General features: G+C 43.4%; 2 protein-coding genes across 10 annotated transcripts in view; both read right to left on the reverse strand.

Moving 5' to 3' along the window:
- The window catches only part of prex1 (phosphatidylinositol-3,4,5-trisphosphate-dependent Rac exchange factor 1), a 101,836-nt gene extending 93,528 nt beyond the window's left edge, over window positions 1-8,308 (reverse strand). For 2 of the 3 annotated variants that reach the window (XM_077515041.1, XM_077515040.1), the window contains exon 1: window positions 7,918-8,307. In XM_077515041.1, the coding sequence (XP_077371167.1) occupies window positions 7,918-8,061 (144 nt within the window). In that variant the 5' untranslated portion in view covers window positions 8,062-8,307. Of the gene's footprint in view, window positions 1-7,917 lie in introns of all 3 variants that reach the window. The other variant, XR_013282566.1, reaches the window with a different exon arrangement.
- A 2,804-nt stretch (window positions 8,309-11,112) lies between these two features.
- ralgapb (Ral GTPase activating protein non-catalytic subunit beta) overlaps window positions 11,113-18,630 on the reverse strand; it is a 38,638-nt gene continuing 31,120 nt past the window's right edge. For all 7 annotated transcript variants that reach the window (XM_077515042.1, XM_077515047.1, XM_077515048.1 and 4 more), the window contains 2 exons: window positions 15,174-15,322; window positions 11,113-14,076 (listed from right to left, as the gene is read on the reverse strand). In XM_077515042.1, coding sequence (XP_077371168.1) covers window positions 13,883-14,076; window positions 15,174-15,322 — 343 coding nt within the window. In that variant the 3' untranslated portion in view covers window positions 11,113-13,882. The remainder of the gene's footprint in view (window positions 14,077-15,173; window positions 15,323-18,630) is intronic.

Raw genomic sequence — 18,630 nt, forward strand, 5'->3', positions numbered from 1 at the left:
CCATTCCCGTTTTTACTAGTTTGTTGCTGCTTAACCGTAGCTGAAAACAATCAAACTAAATTGCTTAATTCTCTCCCCTCCGCTTCATCAGAGGGAGCACAAGAACATCGGCAGCCGCCAACATTTGACGGCTAGATTAATATGGGTGTGACGCTTTGCCTGTGGAGACTCAATGGCCTGTTTAAAGCCCAGTTATAATAATAAACCCTCGCAAAACCTCAGCAGGCCTCCATCGTAACTGTTCTACCTGCTGTTAAAAAAAAACCTTCTATTACACGGTGTGCACTGCTATGACTTCAGCTCGGGTGAGGTTGCAGTGGACTGAAACCACCAGTGTTGGAGGCCAAAAAGAGAGTTAAGCTATTTATACCACCCCTCCTAAGAGAAAGCCCAGAGAAACTTGATGCTTGTGTGTGCTACCAAGAGGGAAAGGCTGAGACGCACGAGCAGAGAAAACAAAAAACAAACAAAAAGAAGTTGACACATGGTGTATATTGCAACGGAAGTTGAGACGATTTGCTGCATGACGGCCTCTGCACCCACAATGTTGTGTACAAGCTCACGTGTGTGTGTGTGTGTGTGTGTGTGTGTGTGTGTCATATCCTTGCAACTACGACAACAAACTGCAGAGGAACGCGCACACAAGCCAGAAAAACACATAACATCTGAGCTCTTATAATCTCACGTGTGTGTGGCCCAAAGGAAGGACGGGATTTCCAGATCCTTCCTATTATCCCGCAGCAAGTGATGATGAACCCCCTCCTCACCCTGCCTTAATCAGCGTTTACTTTTCTCAGGGTCAAGAAAGGGGGCCGCAACCGTTGTCTATCATGAACAGGCGTTAGAGATAAGGTGACAAGTGCCGTCACACAGGGGCGGGGGAGAGGCTCAGAGTACGCCAAGACGACAGTTGAGGTGGTTTGACCATCAACAATAGATACTTCCTCTACGACTATTAACATGCAGTTAATATTTGGTGTCAAGGTCAAGATTCCTGTTTCTGAAACATTTGGGATAACCCGTTTACATGCAGTTACTCCCGTATACATCACAATTGGATTCAAACGGTGACGTACGGACGTCGTCGTGACACAAATAGATGTCATTTCCGCTTCTTACTTTCTACCATCAATAAAACCCATCTTCATGCCACTCCCCACACTAATAAAAGCAGTCAGTTAAGGTTTCCTCCTCGCTCCAAAAGTGAGGGTCTGTCCTGTGTTTGAAATCCACCATGTTTGTGTATTTCTGTTTGTGTGTTCCGGTGGGTTACGCGCCAGACGCACAGATTTATATACACACATATATGTGTGTGTATATACATAGTGCACGCACTGTAGTATTTTTGGCGTAGAGACAGAAAATAATTTGAAAATGCCGCCCCTTCAAGTTAGCCTCAATTAGCGAATGGCAATGTAAGATGGCCGTCGCGCATACAGGTAGTTCCTGTGCTGTTGATCAAGATTCTCTACGAATAGAGAATGCGGAGAACACAAACGTTCAATGGAGGTACCCCGAGACGCATATGAGCAAGTATTTGGTTTAGAAAAGGGGTTTTGTGCGTGTTTACATGGCCTTTCAAAACCATAACATTGCCAATATTTGGGTTTTGATACTGTTATTGACTGCATGTAAATGATTCCCTATAATGAGAACTAAAGCAAGACACAGTGGAGGGGACTATTGCCCCTTTCCCAATGTTGCTCACTATTGACGTTCCAGAAAAAAAAGCACTCTAATACCCGTGCCAGGCCAGTAATTGGCAAAACACTACTACAGCAACGGATTGCTTTTTTTTGTTGTCGTTTTTGGCTTAGTTGCACTCGCACATGCCAAGACTGAACATTTAAGCATGTCCTTCATTTTTACAACTGAAAGTTTTCTGCATTTACGTGGCCCTACATTGGAATCCACCAAATGGCGGCGTAAGAGTTGCATGCACAGCTCAGTAATATATTTTGCAAGGCACCAAACTCCCAGAACTAATGTTGTACTGATTTGTAGGAGGCAAATTCTGTACAATGGATGTCAAAGTGTGAATCATGACATAAGAGAGTCGGTCTTAGCCCTACTGTATCTCCGGTGGAAACGAGTTACAAAGGAGGACGGATGTCCAAAAAAAGACCCTGCAGCTTTTATGGCAGAAAACTCCATTGTTATCTTCTATAGGGAAATCCACTCACCAAGTGTAAAATGGAGGAGTAGAATACAGAAGCCATAGATGGCCTACATTTTGGTACTTTGCATGGTAAGATTCAACACAAAGCTGCTCCATAAAAAAAATCCTCACTAATCTATGGCACTAAGGAGTGATCAGAAGCTAACAAGGGAATTTGTTGCTGAAAAAAGCTGCTACAGCAATTGACTCTGGTTCATTTGTGAGCCAGCTTTCACTCGAGCAGGAAAATCAGATGTGCAATGATAACACCTCAAAAAACAAACACAAAACCAATCCTCTAATCCCTCTTTTCACACTCTTCCCTCCCACCAACCCTAACTGGTTGCATTCAGCTCACAGAATGAGCTCCTCAGCGCCACCTACTCATTTTTTGTGTGTGTTACTGTGGATATTAGGCTTGTTTTGTGCAGCTATAGATCCGGGGAGAGTTCCGGGAAGTGTAGAAAGGGAGGTTAAAAATAAATCAGTGGTAATTAGTGCAAGAGGTGATGTTCAATATCTGCAGGAGTTGAAACGCTCCAATGAGACTGTGGGAAAGCAGAAATCTCCACCAGGTCTCTCAGCTCAAACCACTGCCAATGCCAAAACTTTAGGAATGGACATTTGACTAAACATCCTTGACCCAACATGTGATAATTGAATTTACTTTTTTTTAAAAGCTTTTTTCCCCTCCTGTCTTGACATTATTGATCAGAATAATGCTGCTCAGCGTTTTCCAATAACATGCCCCTTCGTTAACAAAATTGTGCCATTCAGGTGCTTCTTTTATTGATTGGAATCCCAATTGAGCTCCTAGACTTCCATTAAGCAGAAATATCTCACGTTTTCGGTGCAGATGTGTCAAATGTAAGTATAGTAGTCGATGATGAGCCAAGTGGACACTCAATCATTTACCATCCCAATAAACAGACACTCTTCATTTCTCATCATTTATTTGAGCTATTGACTCATAACAAGGACTCAAAAACTAATGCCACAGATTCTGTTTTTCTCTTTTCCTAAACTTTCCTATGGTAGCTCTGTGTGCCTTTTTATGCCAGAACAATTATGCAGTGCAACAGTGCATTTGACATGCTCACTGTGTGGTAATTCGTATTATGATCAGACAGAGCGAGGTTTGGGAAGGGACCGACAAAAAGAAATGGCATGACTATCTTTACCAAAACCATATGTCCTGAGCTCCCACAGCCGGACCCCCCCTTATCTACGCCCCTGTGAGCTAAGTGGTAACAAAGCCTCCGCTCCCACTGAGGTAAAAGGGCAGGCTCAGCTGGAGTCTGGATGGAGAGCAAGTGAAGGATTAGCAGCAGAGGAGAGCTCCTAGTGAAAGACTTTTTTTTTTTTTTTTTTTTTTTTTTTTGTGCGCGTGTGTGTCTGCAACGCCACAATGTAAAAGAAAACTGAATCTCACGTGCTTCATTTTAAAAAGTTGTAAAGGTCGCCAAACTCACCCATATCACATTTTGGCTGGTTGCTATGATGTCCCACCTATAGTTGACGACACATCCTGCGCTGGATGGATACACAAGCCCAATCAAGTTTTGTTCTCAGTTGGATTGTATAGAGCTGAATGATTATGCACTCAAGAGAATTATGCTTTGTTTGTAGGGGTGTGAATTGCCTAGTACCTGACGATTCGATTCGTATCACGATTCACAGGTCACGATTCGATTCGATACCGATTAATCCCGATACGAATGGTCACGATTCGATACCGATTAATCCCGATACGAATTTATAAGTCGATTGTTGCGATTTTTTTCCATTCAAATTTAGAAAATACTATCAGTAAATTTGTACATGTACACTGTAAGATTTATATGAAAATGTATTATTTATTTATCTGAAATTTCAGTCTTATAGAGGTTGTAATCTGTTTCATGTTTAAACAGCATTAAAATAAAATATTAAGTAGAGATCGACCGATAATCGGTCGGGCCGATAATCGGGGCCGATATTTGACATATTGGTACATATCGGTATCGGTCTGTTTTATTAATCTGACGGCCGATATGAGCGATCCATTTAAAACTCCGTCTTTTCGCTTCGAATGCAGCCCAGAGCGTCTCTGTCTGTTATGGAGTCCAACTCCAGCAATGTAACGCCCATAGCAGCATTTGATTGGTTAGCCGTGCAAGAGCCAGAACCAATCAGTAGTGTATGCCTGTATCACAGTAGCCGGTCACACACTCACCCACGTACACAACGCGACAGACACATGCTTCGAAGGTAAGTTAAAAGAGAAGAGACTCCGCCGATCGTTTCACCATGATAAGCTAAACACATTGAATTATGTTGTGTATTAAATGCACTATATGAATGGAGCTGCATTGCCTTGCATTGAATCCCCGCTAGCGAACAGTGGTGTGTTCAGCTTAGCATGTAGGCTAACACCCAGTAGCTAATTCGCTACTTGAACTACTCGGGGAGGGAATCACACACATTTTCACTTAATTAAGTAAATAATGTTTGTTAGAAAGGTTCCAAATATTAACAGTTGTCATTATTATATTGTCTAGTTCCATGTTAAGAGTAGAGTAACGTCATTATATTTACCTCTCGTGACGCACACATTGCATTCTGGGTCACGTCCATTACTTGTTGCATAGCGGTTATTATGCAGTGAGATGCCACAATGACACTAAATAGCGTTTAGTTACTTTATATTGTGTTTATTTGTCGCACTGGTTTGCCATTGTGTGCCTTAAGCTTCGACGTCGATTTGATTGACAGCTCGTTGTGCACCTCGTTAAAGTCCGCTCCGTAACAAATTAAGTGTCTCAAACACCGTTTAACTACACGAACGTGTCCTCTTCCGTATGTTTGGCATTAGTAGAGAAGTGCACTAAAGTATAGTGTGCTTATTTGCTCGTTTTGTCTCTCTTTTCACGTCATGTCTGCCGTCATTTGGGACATTATCCTCTCAATGGATGCCACTAATATGTAACATCTACGGCCGTACACGGCTGCAATTAATGTTCAGTGATGTAATTTCGTTACGTGCATCATACTTTGAATAATGAGCTCATGTTTGGTGTGTTGTATAACTTTCTCGTGTGTTAGTAACTATTCATGTGGACAGCTAAGATAGTGCTTGTTAATGTGAATTAGCAATGTTGCAGCCCAGTTATTACTTAGACAAGTACATCTGTGCCATTAAGTGATACAGTACAGTACAGTAGTGAGAGAATAGTGTGCCCATATACACACACGTGTCTATAAGTGTAAAACACATTAAACAGCAGAAACTGGCAGCGGTCCACCGCAACAATGTCTGTTTAACCAAGTTATTCTTACTATTATTATAACCACGTTATTTTACTCAACCCTTTTTCTGCGTTGATTGGGGCATCCTAAGTGGCAGTAAACTACATGATGAAGTGTCTTTTGACAGTTCTCTTGTAGAGAGGAGTAGCATGATATTGCTGTTCTCGATTTAAGATCCTCAGCTTATCAAAACTGTCTATATGGTAACAATAACAATAATCATAATAAGGTCTACAAGAACTGTATGGTGTTCAGGGATGAATAGTTTTTCTCATGGAATTTTTTTATTTATTTTTGCTGTAGTAATAAGTAATGCCACAGCTGATGCACATTTTGAATGACAGGGTTCCTCCTATTACTTCAAAATATAAAAATATAACATTTATAGAATAAAACTACAAGTATCCCAAATGCTATAAAAGGTAATGTCACATTGGCCCCCACATTTAACTCCCCCCGCCACCAACGTCTTATTGCAGATAGAAGGATGTAAAATGAAAAGTGTAGTGTGAGAATCCATTGTAAAGAACGGTTAGGGTTTGCATTATTCAAAAATTTGGTGCCAACATTTTAACTTTTACTGCAAATGAATATCGGCTTCAAATATCGGTTATCTGCCTCCTTGACTACCGATAATCGGAATCGGTATCGGCCCTGAAAAAAGCATATCGGTCGATCTCTAATATTAAGGCTTAATGTTCCGTTCATATAACATTCTTCCATGCTTAAGGTGTGAATCCTAAAAAAAAAAAAAAAAAAAAAAAAAAAAAAAAAAAAAATCGATTTTGCCTATTATTGAATCGATTCGAGAATCGCGCGATGTAGTATCGCGATATATCGCCGAATCGATTTTTTTTTAACACCCCTATTTGTTTGGCATTCAGTCCTCTTTCCACACTACAGCCTACTTTTGGACATTATGTGAAGAGGATTAGAAATGAGGATACGAGCTCAAGGAAGCAATCACTAACATTTCCTTTTCTTATACTGAAACAAGCGCAGTGAAGTGCAGACCTCCATCCAGGCTTACAAAATAAAGCTTCTGACACTGCTTTGACACTTAAACATAATCAATGCAATCAAACTGAATATGAACATGCTTGAATGAACACTGACTCCAGGTTGATTCATAAAATAAAAGTGAGGAACAGTCAGATGTACACATGGGCAAACTGCCCGAATTGACCTTTGACCACTTAAATGTGGAGATGCCAGCTTTCACATGTCCACTGACCTCTGATAAATCTTTGAGGCTGCACCATTATCAATGCTCCCGGAAGGGGGTTCGGTAAGGGGAGGGGGACAGAGCACATCCCTCTGCTGCCGCCGAGACCGTCTTGCAACACAAGATAAGCACTGATCGCCTGTTACGTGGTGGAGCCGCAGAGAGGAGCTTTTATTTTTATTTTTTTTATTTTTTTTGTAAGTATATAATAGGGATCCATGATCTAGTGTTCTCCTGGTATTAAATCATGACTGAACAATAAAAGACAATATCACATAATAGTGGCCTGAAGTGAGGGCTGGGTTGTATGAAAAGACCTGTTTCGGAGTGGGGAAGTGCAGACAAACATGTGACTGAAATGACGAGAAAGAGGAAACTGTGTGACCAACACTCACCAACATTGAAGTTGGACAACAACCACTGGCATGTGCATAAAACAATAGCGTGTTTGCTGACAGCTGCGTTCAAAACAGAGGGAAGCCACATGAAGCAGAGGCTGGCGTTTGACCTTCTAACAAAAAGGGAGATAAAACACAAAAATATGCACTCAATTTGCCACATTAAATGCTGCTTGTTCAGTTTAGATGGAAGCTGACAGCACCTGACTTGTGAGTAACAGTTTGCAAGACTATTCATGGTTAATCAAATGTGATGGCAAAAGTGTTAGAGGGGGTCTTTAACTTTATCTGAAAGGGGGAGTGTGGGTGTCTTGGTGCTGATTGCTCATAAATAGCAATTTACTTGCAACACTGCAGATTGTTTTGAACCTGGGCAACGAAAGACAATGGAGATGTGTGAATAATGGCCCCATACAGATAAGATCACAGCAGCATGTCTAAAACACTATGCTGTCAAAGGCGTCTAGGTAAAGACCACGTTGTGCACACATGCAGAATAAACTATTCTACAAATAAAAAAAAAAAAAAAAAAAAAGAGGAGTTGGGGAAAGTAGTAGAAACTGCCGTCGTGGATGTCTACGCCAAACCTCGTTGAGATTCCTAGTATTTTACGAAAGAAAAAGACTATTTTACTGCATAACAAAACAAGCCAAGTTAAACATAGAATTCATCAATAAAAGGTTTTATTCCTAGCGCCGAATAAATGAGCGTACTTTACTCATTTGATTCAGAACTGCACACGACACTCAGCGTGACAGTTTTCAGATAGTGAGGTCGCTTCCAAATATGAAAGAATTCGTGAATGGAGTTTGGTGTGGTGATCGAGTGACGCGTGTGACAAAACTTACAGACTGAAGGAAGAGCAAAGTCCGCACGTAATCCCGCTCTGTGTTCAACGTTTCGTTTAGGACACAAAGCCTGAGTCGCTGCTGTCGGTCCGACTCCTTGACGGCGTGGACCGCATTATCCAGATGCCCGTCTTCCTCTTCCATGGTGGGGAGTCTACCCCTCAGAAAGGTGCTTCGCAACAAGAGGTTGGAGAAATAAAAAGTGGTCTTCTCACGTTCCGCTCTTGGCCCGCTAGTGGCCCCTCAGTCCATCTCGAAGCATCCACCACAAAGTCCCCTGAGCGGAGATGCTCGCAGCACCACGCACCACGCGTGAAGCTCGACCAGCACGAGAGAAGAAGTCCGCTTGTGTGAGCCAACAGCAGCTGAGCTGAGAGCCGAACAGCGGACACCCGAGGAAGACGAGGGGGAGGGGCCGCTTCACACTTGGGGCCTCAACTCTCCTCTAGTGGCGAGTGTTGACACCCACAGTCACACGCAGGGGCCACAGTCATGAAAAGTCATTAGGGACAGGGACATTATTTTGGCTGAGAGCGTGCTCTCATAGACGCTACAACAACAACAACAAAAAAGGTCACATACCCTACTAAAACGCTCTCTCACACACACTACTGCTTTTTCCTACTCATGGAACGACTAATTTCAAAACACCCTGAAGAATCCCCAATATATGTTTCCTCATAGGAGCTCACGTCCCATATATTGTGCCGATCACATTTATATTTTACTGAAGTGGTAACGAGTAGGAATGTGCATATAATCTAGCCTGTTTTCCAGGTTTCCACCCTCCAACACACCTGAATCAAATGATCAACATCAGCCAGCTCTTGAAAAAAACATATAATTATTCAGGTGTGTTGGAAGAGGGAAACATGGAAAACAGGCTGGATAGATGCCTCAATCTTGGAGACCCGGGGACCCAACCCCTACGTTCATCATTTTTTTTCCTGTTGTTTTGTTTTTATTGATTTGTATTTATTTATGAGATAGTCCAGTCCGGCCCTATCCCCTGCCAATAGCGGGGGTCCACTGTACTCCAGACAGACTCCCCGTACTGCAAACGCAGAAGATAAAGCATTTTTTCTCTACTGAGCTCTGTCCAAATTGGATAGTTGAACCAACGAATAAAACGCAACCACTGGTTTTGCATGCCAAATGATTGGCTTTTAAATTTTGAGGGGAGGGCGCCATATGGCGGCCAAAAGGCTGCATAACACAAACACACACACAAAAAAAAAAGTATTCTCTGAAATAGCTACTGTAGTAAATGATTTTTTTTTTATTTGAATTTTAAACCTAAATGTTGTTTCTGTTTCAGACAGTACAGCTACTTTGCTTTGACAATTACCCCGCAGCTGTAGGGCAGTTGTCACATCCGCGCCCATTTCTCCTTGGCTCACTTTCTCACTCCTTTACCAACTGACAACGGTAACCGCCTCAAGCCTCAAACCCTGTTAAAGATGTTTTTCTTTATATACAAAAACTAATTGTCCTTTAAAAAAAAATAAAAAAAAAATAAATTAAAAAAACTATAAACATACTATTAAAGACATTTCATGGCTATGAATGGTGGGGGAAAAATCACAGCACAAAAAAAAAAAAAAAAGCATAACGCCGCAGTATTTTACGTTTGCTACTTTTTATAGCATGTACGTTTTCACATCAATATATTAAAATTATGACTGTATTACTGCATTAGTGAGATGACTGCGAATACCCATTTCTGCCTGTAGGAAAAGCGCTCTTAAGCACTTTTTTTTTTTTTTTTTTTTTTATAAAGAGCTCATAAGAACTCATTCGGTAGTCTTACCGATTCAACGTCTTATCATCATTGCTCTTTTTTTTTTTGTGTGTGTGTATGTGTGCGTGCGTGCAAATACGTATAAATTTATACTCATTAATTCACCTAAAACCTTATAAAAATCCCATTACCCTTCACCTTAACCAGGTACTTGAGAGTCTCGCCAGAGTCGTAAGGTTCAAATGGTCAGGAGACCAGAGAAAAGGTCAGAAAAGATAAAGAGAAAAGAAAGATAAATCAAAGTGAAATCCAGCACCGACCAAACACTTCCTGCCTTCCCCATGGTTACAAAATCAAAGTCTTACGCCAACCCCAGAAGCCTCTAAATTCCAACAAATTAACGAGATCTCAAGAGACCAGAGGCAAAAATAAAGAGAGGAAGGAGGGAAGGATCGATGAGGCAGAGTGAGATCCATAGAAACCAGTACATCCAATCCATCAAAGTGAAATCCAGCACCAACCAAACCTCACCTGCGTGGTTACAAAAGCAGAGTCTTATGCCAACCCCAGAAACCTCAAACTTCCAATAAATTTAGATCTCAAGTGACCAGAGGAAAAACTAAAGAGAGGAAGGAGGGAAGGATAGATAAAGCAAAGTGAGATCCACAGACACCAGCACCCACTGATTCAACGGGCTGTGGGAGGGAGAGGCGAATTCTGTTTGAGTTTCAGTAGATGCTGGTGCGATGGATCTGGCATGCATAAGGACCGCCACCAAAGAAAGAAGCCGTTAACCGCGGCCCAGCAAAGCGAGCACCGCCCCCCCCCGGAATCCCCAGGCCGCGGTAGCACCAAGGCCACACCCACGCCACCCGAGCGGACACCGACCCAGACGCCCGGAACACCCTCGCCCCAGCCCCCGGCCCACACCCCCAGCACCCCCCCCCCCCAGAGCCCAAGGCCGCAGAGCCCCACCGGTCCCCAGCACCCCCCCCCCCCAGCCCCCCCCCCCCCCCGCGACCCCCCTGCACCCTACCCAAACCCGCCACGACCCAGGCCTCACCCAACCCGGCGGGTGTAGGTGGCACGCCCGCCCACTAGCACCACCCACCACACCCCACCCTTTGGCACCCCGATAGGCCGGACAGGGCCAGCGCAGCAGGGCTACCGGACAGCCCACCGGCCACCGGAGCCTGCCCGGGGCGCCAGGAGTTCTACCGGAGTGGGGCAGGCCTCAAACCCCCGCCCGGCCCCCGGAGCCCGACGCCCGGGCCGGGGAGGGAGCCCCAGGCCCAGGGAGCACTGGAGACAAATGTCGGAGTCAGAGAGTCCCATTTTTTTCATCATATATTGTGTAATATATGTTCTATGAAGTATCTTATATTGGATAAGTTGCAAATTTGTATGTTTTATCATTTCTTAAGCACTTATTGATAACAAAATGGCAATGAAAATACCAATAATAGCTTTAATGGGTGTATGTTACATTCGGCACTCCTCCCACACAAATCATACACAACCTGTCTCCCCACCTGAAGTGAGGAATGCAACAGACAACTTGTAAATGCCTTATGCTATAGTATATTTACAATTCATCCTTCATTGCATCTGTACATGGCGAAAGTCCTTAAATATGATCAATCAGTGAAGTAGTAACAGGATACAAGGTGGGACGTCTTGATTGCAGGGGGCTTTCCTCCAAGCAGATTTAAAAGGGTTTTCTTTTCTTCTTCTCATAAAAGGCATGTGCATAAAGCACCGTAGTAAAAAGTGAGTCATACACAATTACATGTGATAAGTTAAAAAGTCCACGGCGCCACTCCATTTACATTTTCACACGATAAAACTCTTCCTTCAGCAGGGGCTTCTTTGCAAATACACACTTGCTCAAAAAAGATACAAAAAAAAAAAAAAGAGAGAGAAATGTTCAGGTAACCAAAAGGGAATAAGAAAATAAACACAGAATGTGCTCAGTGCATTAAGACTTTCCAAATAGAACAAAATAAACTCGCCATGTTCCAAGTGTGTGATAAATAAGTTCACATTGTTACAGGCAAGACAGTGAGCGGGGCCTTGAAACAAGATTACAGTGACTGAACACAATTGTGGGCTATAACGAGTGGACAAAACTGCACGGGTCCATTCAAATATTCCTCTCTATAGGATTAGAATGTAAAAAAAAATACATCTATGCAGCCAAAAGTTTTGCAAGTTTGATATGTATATAAATAACACTGTGATGCTTGAGCCTATAAATGCATCACCAGACATGTTTAAAGCATGACAGTTAAACTGCTCTCGTTCTGTTTAGGGACTTGTCGAGTGAAATGCATAAAGGGTTCTGTCATTTTTTTTTATTTTTTATTTTTTTTGGAAAACAGTCATAATATTACGAGAATAAGTTACGAGAGAATTCCAAAATCCCCACACAATCATGAATGCAACATTCAGAGGTGTTGCTGTCTCTCTGAAGATCATTCATTATAGTCTTTGGGTAATATCATGCATTGGTGTCACCATTGTTACACAGTAGTTCATTGCTTGTGAAAGTTGACAGGATCCTCAGATGACCACAGCTTTGCACACGGTTGTTTGGAATAGATTACAAAATTCTTGTACGACTTTGTCTTACAACGGTATTAGTTTAGTGACAAAATATTTTTTTTTTTTCCCAGTAATACTAAGAATTATACTCATAAAATAGCAATTGTTTGCTCTCGGTAAATTACAAGTGCAAAGTTGCATCATTTTGTAATATTTAGAGATTCCAAATACTCCTTAATAAAACTAAAAGACTCCAAATGTTTGCACTAAACTTAATTCATAGCAGGCACACATTTCAAATGGAATTATTAATCCATCACTCAAAGTGACAGTGTTATTTTTAAATGCCTTTGATGGGGGTGTTTATTTTAATTTATTTTGTTTTTTGGTGGCACTCTAGGTCAGTCTGGTTGGACAAACATGCACACATGCAAAAGTGCACACGCACACAGCAGTGGTTTATGAGACGGGCCAGTTTTGGCAGTTAGAAAATGACATCTCCATACAGTAAAAGAACACAAGTAAAGCCTTACACCCACAATAATTTAAAAAGATGTGCGCGCTAGTAAGCTGCTGCCATGGCCACCAGTGTGCACAAGGAAGACTTTAGCATGTTGATGAATTGACGTGTCAGTAGATTCATAAAAATTTCCACCTTGAAATGTGTGTTCGGGACGCAAGTGCGTGTGAGAAATAAGAAAATCACCTCGTCACAAGCGTAAAGGACATTTTTTCGTGGTGGTGGTGGTTTCGTATTGCAATTAGAGACCAGAACAAATTAGTCTTTTAGAAGCAAAAGCAGAAACCGAAAGGGCAGTTTAAGAAAGACTGTTTCAGCAAAAATTTGTTTAACGGGGGGTGTTTTTGTTTTTGAGCCTGAAAACGGCAGAAGCTGAAAAGATACGGGGCGGGAAGGGAATGGAGTTTTGTTTAACATTATAGCGTTAGGAACAGAAACAGTAGTCTGTAAAAATGAAGGGCTTGACAGCTAAACCAATCGCTCACAACATTGACTCAACTATCCACATTTCTGTATACTGTAGTTTGCCCTTTCTTCAGATCGTGATTGATGTGTCTCAGATTTTTTTTCTACCTATTGAATGTAACAAATCACAGTATTTGGTTGTAGACGTTATGGTATCACTGGCACAAGATTGTATCGTGAGTAAGTGTGATTCCCACCCCTAGTATGAATCACCTACTTGTGAATGTCCACTCAGACTGCACACAAATAAAAGTGCATGTCCTACGATTTCACAGACTACCATTTTCATGACCGACACTGAAATGGGAACTGGTATTCTGACAAGCTTTCACTTTAAGTGCTTTCATGCTACTTTTCCAGGCTCAAACACCAAAATGGTGCAGTTTCTCTTCAGTTAATAAAAGAAAAAAGAAAGGTCACATGTAAACGACCTCTGAGTGAGGCGGGACAGTCACGGCCGTTCGACTCATCAATTAATTGTTGTGACCTCAAAACGAAGCCTTTTTCACACACTTTACTCTCAAAGTCAGACAGTGTTGATTTATGAATTTATATAAATAACAAAGTTGAACAGTATAAATATAAAAGATTCTGTGTTGTCGATGACTTATGCACGTTGAGCATAAACGTGTGTATGTGGGTGCGTTGTGTGCACTTGTGAGCCAGTGTTAAGACAGGACAGGGCAGGGACTGTGTTAGAGGTGAGGCTTTCCCTCCCCCACCTCGTGGAAGAGGGAGGTGTAAAATTCGGGCTCCAGTTGCTTGTTGCGGTAACGCTGCACAATCTCCGTGATTCTCTGCTTCCGCCTCACATGCGGTGGGTTGTACGAGTCACTTTCGAGGCGTTTCCGTCGGCACACGTTGATGATGGTTTGGCGCACCAGAAAGCCTGCAGGGACACATTGGGAAGTTTTCATTCAGCATTCCTATTGCTAACATCTCTCTCACAACAAGCTCTTACTGTTCTGTGCAGTTCAGTTAAGTTGGATACATTTCCATTTAATCTTTAACTGTTTGTTTTTAAACATTTAACTAAGGTATCAGTGTCATTTAAATTTTAAGTGCAATACTGTACTTTTAATAGTTTTTCACGCCCCATATTTATTATTATTATTATTATTGTTATTATTATTAATTTATTTATTTGCTCAGCATTCCTGTTTCAAGTTAATGTAAATAATACACATTGGCTTATAACAAAATGAATGATACTTTTGAGAAATAAAACCTATTTCTCGTTTTTGATCAACACTTGGGCTTAACATGTTACTATATACTGGTCATAAATAATGGTGTCTATTCATATTACTAGGAGATGTCCAGTGGTATACATCGCTGCTGTCTAAAAATGCAATAAATGCTTTCAATATTAGCAGTATTAGGAATGTGTCAAGGTTTCCCAAAAATGAGACTCTGTCAAAATGACAAGTCTGGGTGGAATGGCCACAGTAAAATGCACCAATAACTATGAAAATGGAATGACTGTTTTGTGTGTGGTTGGTGAGAAGAGCAGTAGACTAGGTAATGTACTTCAGTTGTAAATTGTTTTCTCATCTATTTGTTATGAAGGATTTTAGGGCGTTTGAAGTGCTCATTCCATATATATATTTTTTTAAGGAAATTCCACAAAGATGGCAACTTAGCATTGCAAGTTACATCAACCAAAGCACTATGGGAGTACACGTAACTAGATATGAATGAAACAATCTAACTTCCATTTTACATTAAATGGAACTAAACACGTTAAGCTGTCCACCAAGAGGCAAAAAAAAAAAAAAAAAAGGCAAACATTCCAAATACAAGAATCTATCCTCTTTGAAGGTGAGCTACAACAAGATGACGATTCAAAATCATGACACAAATGTTCAAATTTTAACATGTTAAGTCTTTTGCTTGCATGCAGGCAATACTTGAAGTGAATACTTGAAAAATAAGGCTAATCAAAATGCTCATGAAACAAATCGAAAAGAGAAGCTACTACTGTACCTAGCGCCCTGCGGCTGACGACCATCCCATCCACTAGAGGGATCACCATGCTAAATTTGCCCACAGCTCCGTGTAGACGGATGCGAAAGAGGCCCGTCTTCAGGGGGTGGATAAAGATCAGAGGAACGTCCTTCTCAAGTAACCCTGATCTGAAACAAAAGCAACATTAATAGCGGTGATATTCTACAGGTATGATTTGTGACTGGAGGAATTAGTGTTAACAATAATACAGAGGATTAAAAAAAACAAAAACATGAAATACACTTTTAGCTCATAAAGCCATCCAACTAAAACCAGTAAGCCCAGCTGTAAGTGAATGTGCCCTCTTGTGTTGCATGATGTATTCTTACGCCACTGTGAAACTAGTTTATTGCATGCTTTTAATAACGAAACATAGTATGTTGGTTCCATCATGAGCAGATGACTCCCAGTTCAGACAATCACAGACAGTTTGTTATCTATGTTGAATGGCATTTGTAATCATAATTTCTTCGGGGAATGGGAGCAAATGGTGCAAATTTGCATCATTCTTCAAGCAACAACTTTCATGCAAAGGTGAGTGCACTGAATGTTCATGGAAGCAATTTTCATTCTGTACAGAAGTCACAAGTTGGCCACAGTTTCTTTTCTTAGCAAGACTTTGCACATGCCGCATGTTCCAATTCCTGTTTCAAAGCAACACTTTGCTTGTTGAACCGTCCCACACAATTTACAGAATTGTTTCTTCACACCAACAGTTTCAGTTTTGCAATGCATCTGATCATAGTTGAGGACAGGGTTCTACATCAATAGCGGCCCGGGGCCAATAAATTACTATATTGAGCCACCCGAAGTTCAACTCACTCAAAATTTGAACATTATTCAGGTTATTATGTTTGTCTTGCATGTCATTCAAAATCTCCAAATTATTTGGCCTACTCACTTGGAGTATAGGACAGAATCAAGACATGATGCAAGCACATCGACTGTAATTGTCATATAGTGGTGAATAGGGGTGTTAAAAAAAAATAATCGATTCGCCAATATATCGAGATACAACACGCAATTCTCGAATCGATTCAATAGGCAGCCGAATCGATTTTTTAAGATCCTTTTTTGATGGAAAAATATTCAACAATCTTAACATCTTAAGCATGGAAGGATGTTATATTAATGGAACATTAAGCCTCACTATTTTATTTCAATGCTGTTCAAACATGAAAAAGGTTACAACCCGTTTGTTAAATACAGTGGCTCACTGACTGAAGTTTCAGATCAATAAATAATACATTTTCATACAAATCTTACAATCCATCCATCCATCCATCTTCTTCCGCTTATCCGGGGTCGGGTCGCGGGGGCAGCAGCTTCAGGAGGGAAACCCAGACTTCCCTCTCCCCAGCCACTTCAACCAGCTCCTCCGGCGGGATCCCAAGGCGTTCCCAGGCCAGCCGAGAGACATAGTCTCTCCAGCGTGTCCTGGGTCGTCCCCGGGGCCTCCCACCAGTGGGACATGCCCGAAACACCTCCCCAGGGAGGCGTCCAGGAGGCATCCGAACCAGATGCCCGAGCCACCTCAGCTGGCTCCTCTCAACGCGGAGGAGCAGCGGCTCGACTCTGAGTCCCTCCCGGATGACCGAGCTTCTCACCCTATCTCTAAGGGAGAGCCCGGACACCCTGCGGAGGAAACCCATTTCGGCCGCTTGTATCCGGGATCTCGTTCTTTCGGTCACGACCCACAGCTCGTGACCATAGGTGAGGGTCGGAACGTAGATCGACCGGTAAATCGAGAGCTTTGCCTTTTGGCTCAGCTCTTTCTTCACCACGACGGACCGATACAGCGTCCGCATCACTGCAGACGCTGCACCGATCCGCCTGTCGATCTCCCGCTCCATCCTACCCTCACTCGTGAACAAGACCCCAAGATACTTGAACTCCTCCACTTGGGGCAGGATCTCGTCCCCGACCTGAAGACGACACTCCACCCTTTTCCGACTGAGGACCATGGTCTCGGATTTGGAGGTGCTGATCCTCATCCCAGCCGCTTCACACTCGGCTGCGAACCGCTCCAGTGAGAGCTGGAGGCCCCGGCCTGATGAAGCCAACAGCACCACATCATCTGCAAAGAGCAGAGATGCAATGCTGAGGCCACCAAACCGGAACCCCTCCACGCCTCGGCTGCGCCTAGAAATTCTGTCCATAAAAGTTATGAACAGAATCGGTGACAAAGGGCAACCTTGGCGGAGTCCAACCCTCACAGGAAACGAATCCGACTTACTGCCGGCAATGCGGACCAAACTCTGGCAACGGTCGTACAGGGACCGAACAGCCCGTATCAAGGGGCCCGGCACCCCGTACTCCCGAAGCACCCCCCACAGAACTCCCCGAGGGACACGGTCGAACGCCTTCTCCAAATCCACAAAACACATGTGGACTGGTTGAGCGAACTCCCACGCACCCTCGAGGATCCTGCGGAGGGTGTAGAGCTGGTCCACTGTTCCACGGCCAGGACGAAAACCACACTGCTCCTCCTGAATCCGAGATTCGACCTCCCGACGGACCCTCCTCTCCAGCACCCCTGAATAGACCTTACCAGGGAGGCTGAGGAGTGTGATCCCTCTGTAGTTGGAACACACCCTCCGGTCCCCCTTCTTAAAAAGGGGGACCACCACCCCGGTTTGCCAATCCAGAGGCACTGTCCCCGATGTCCACGCGATGTTGCAGAGGCGTGTCAACCACGACAGCCCCACAACATCCAGAGTCTTTAGGAACTCCGGGCGGATCTCATCCACCCCCGGGGCCCTGCCACCGAGGAGCTTTCCAACCACCTCAGTGACTTCGACCCCAGAGATAGGAGAGCCCACCCCAGAGTCCCCAGACTCTGCTTCCTCAAAGGAAGACGTGTTGGTGGAATTGAGGAGGTCTTCGAAGTATTCCCCCCACCGCTTCACGACGTCCCGAGTCGAGGTCAGCAGCACCCCATCGCCACTATACATAGTGTTAATGGTGCACTGCTTTCCTCTCCTGAGACGCCGGATGGTGGACCAGAATTTCCTCGAAGCCGTCCGGAAGTCGTTTTCCATGGCCTCACCGAACTCCTCCCATGTCCGAGTTTTTGCCTCAGCAACCGCCGAAGCCTCGTTCCGCTTGGCCATCCGGTACCTGTCAGCTGCCTCCGGAGTCCGACAGGCCAAAAAGGCCCGATAGGACTCCTTCTTCAGCTTGACGGCATCCCTTACCGCTGGTGTCCACCAGCGGGTTCGAGGATTGCCGCCACGACAGGCACCGACCACCTTACGGCCACAGCTCCGATCGGCCGCCTCAACAATGGAGGCGCGGAACATGGCCCATTCGGAATCAATGTCCCCCGCCTCCCCCGAGACAAGGGAGAAGCTCTGCCGGAGGTGGGCATTGAAACTCTTTCTGACAGGGGATTCCGCCAGACGTTCCCAGCAAACCCTCACAATACGTTTGGGTC

The sequence above is a fragment of the Festucalex cinctus genome, chromosome 2 (assembly GCF_051991245.1).
Source record: "Festucalex cinctus isolate MCC-2025b chromosome 2, RoL_Fcin_1.0, whole genome shotgun sequence".
Classification (NCBI taxonomy): Eukaryota; Metazoa; Chordata; class Actinopteri; order Syngnathiformes; family Syngnathidae; genus Festucalex; species Festucalex cinctus.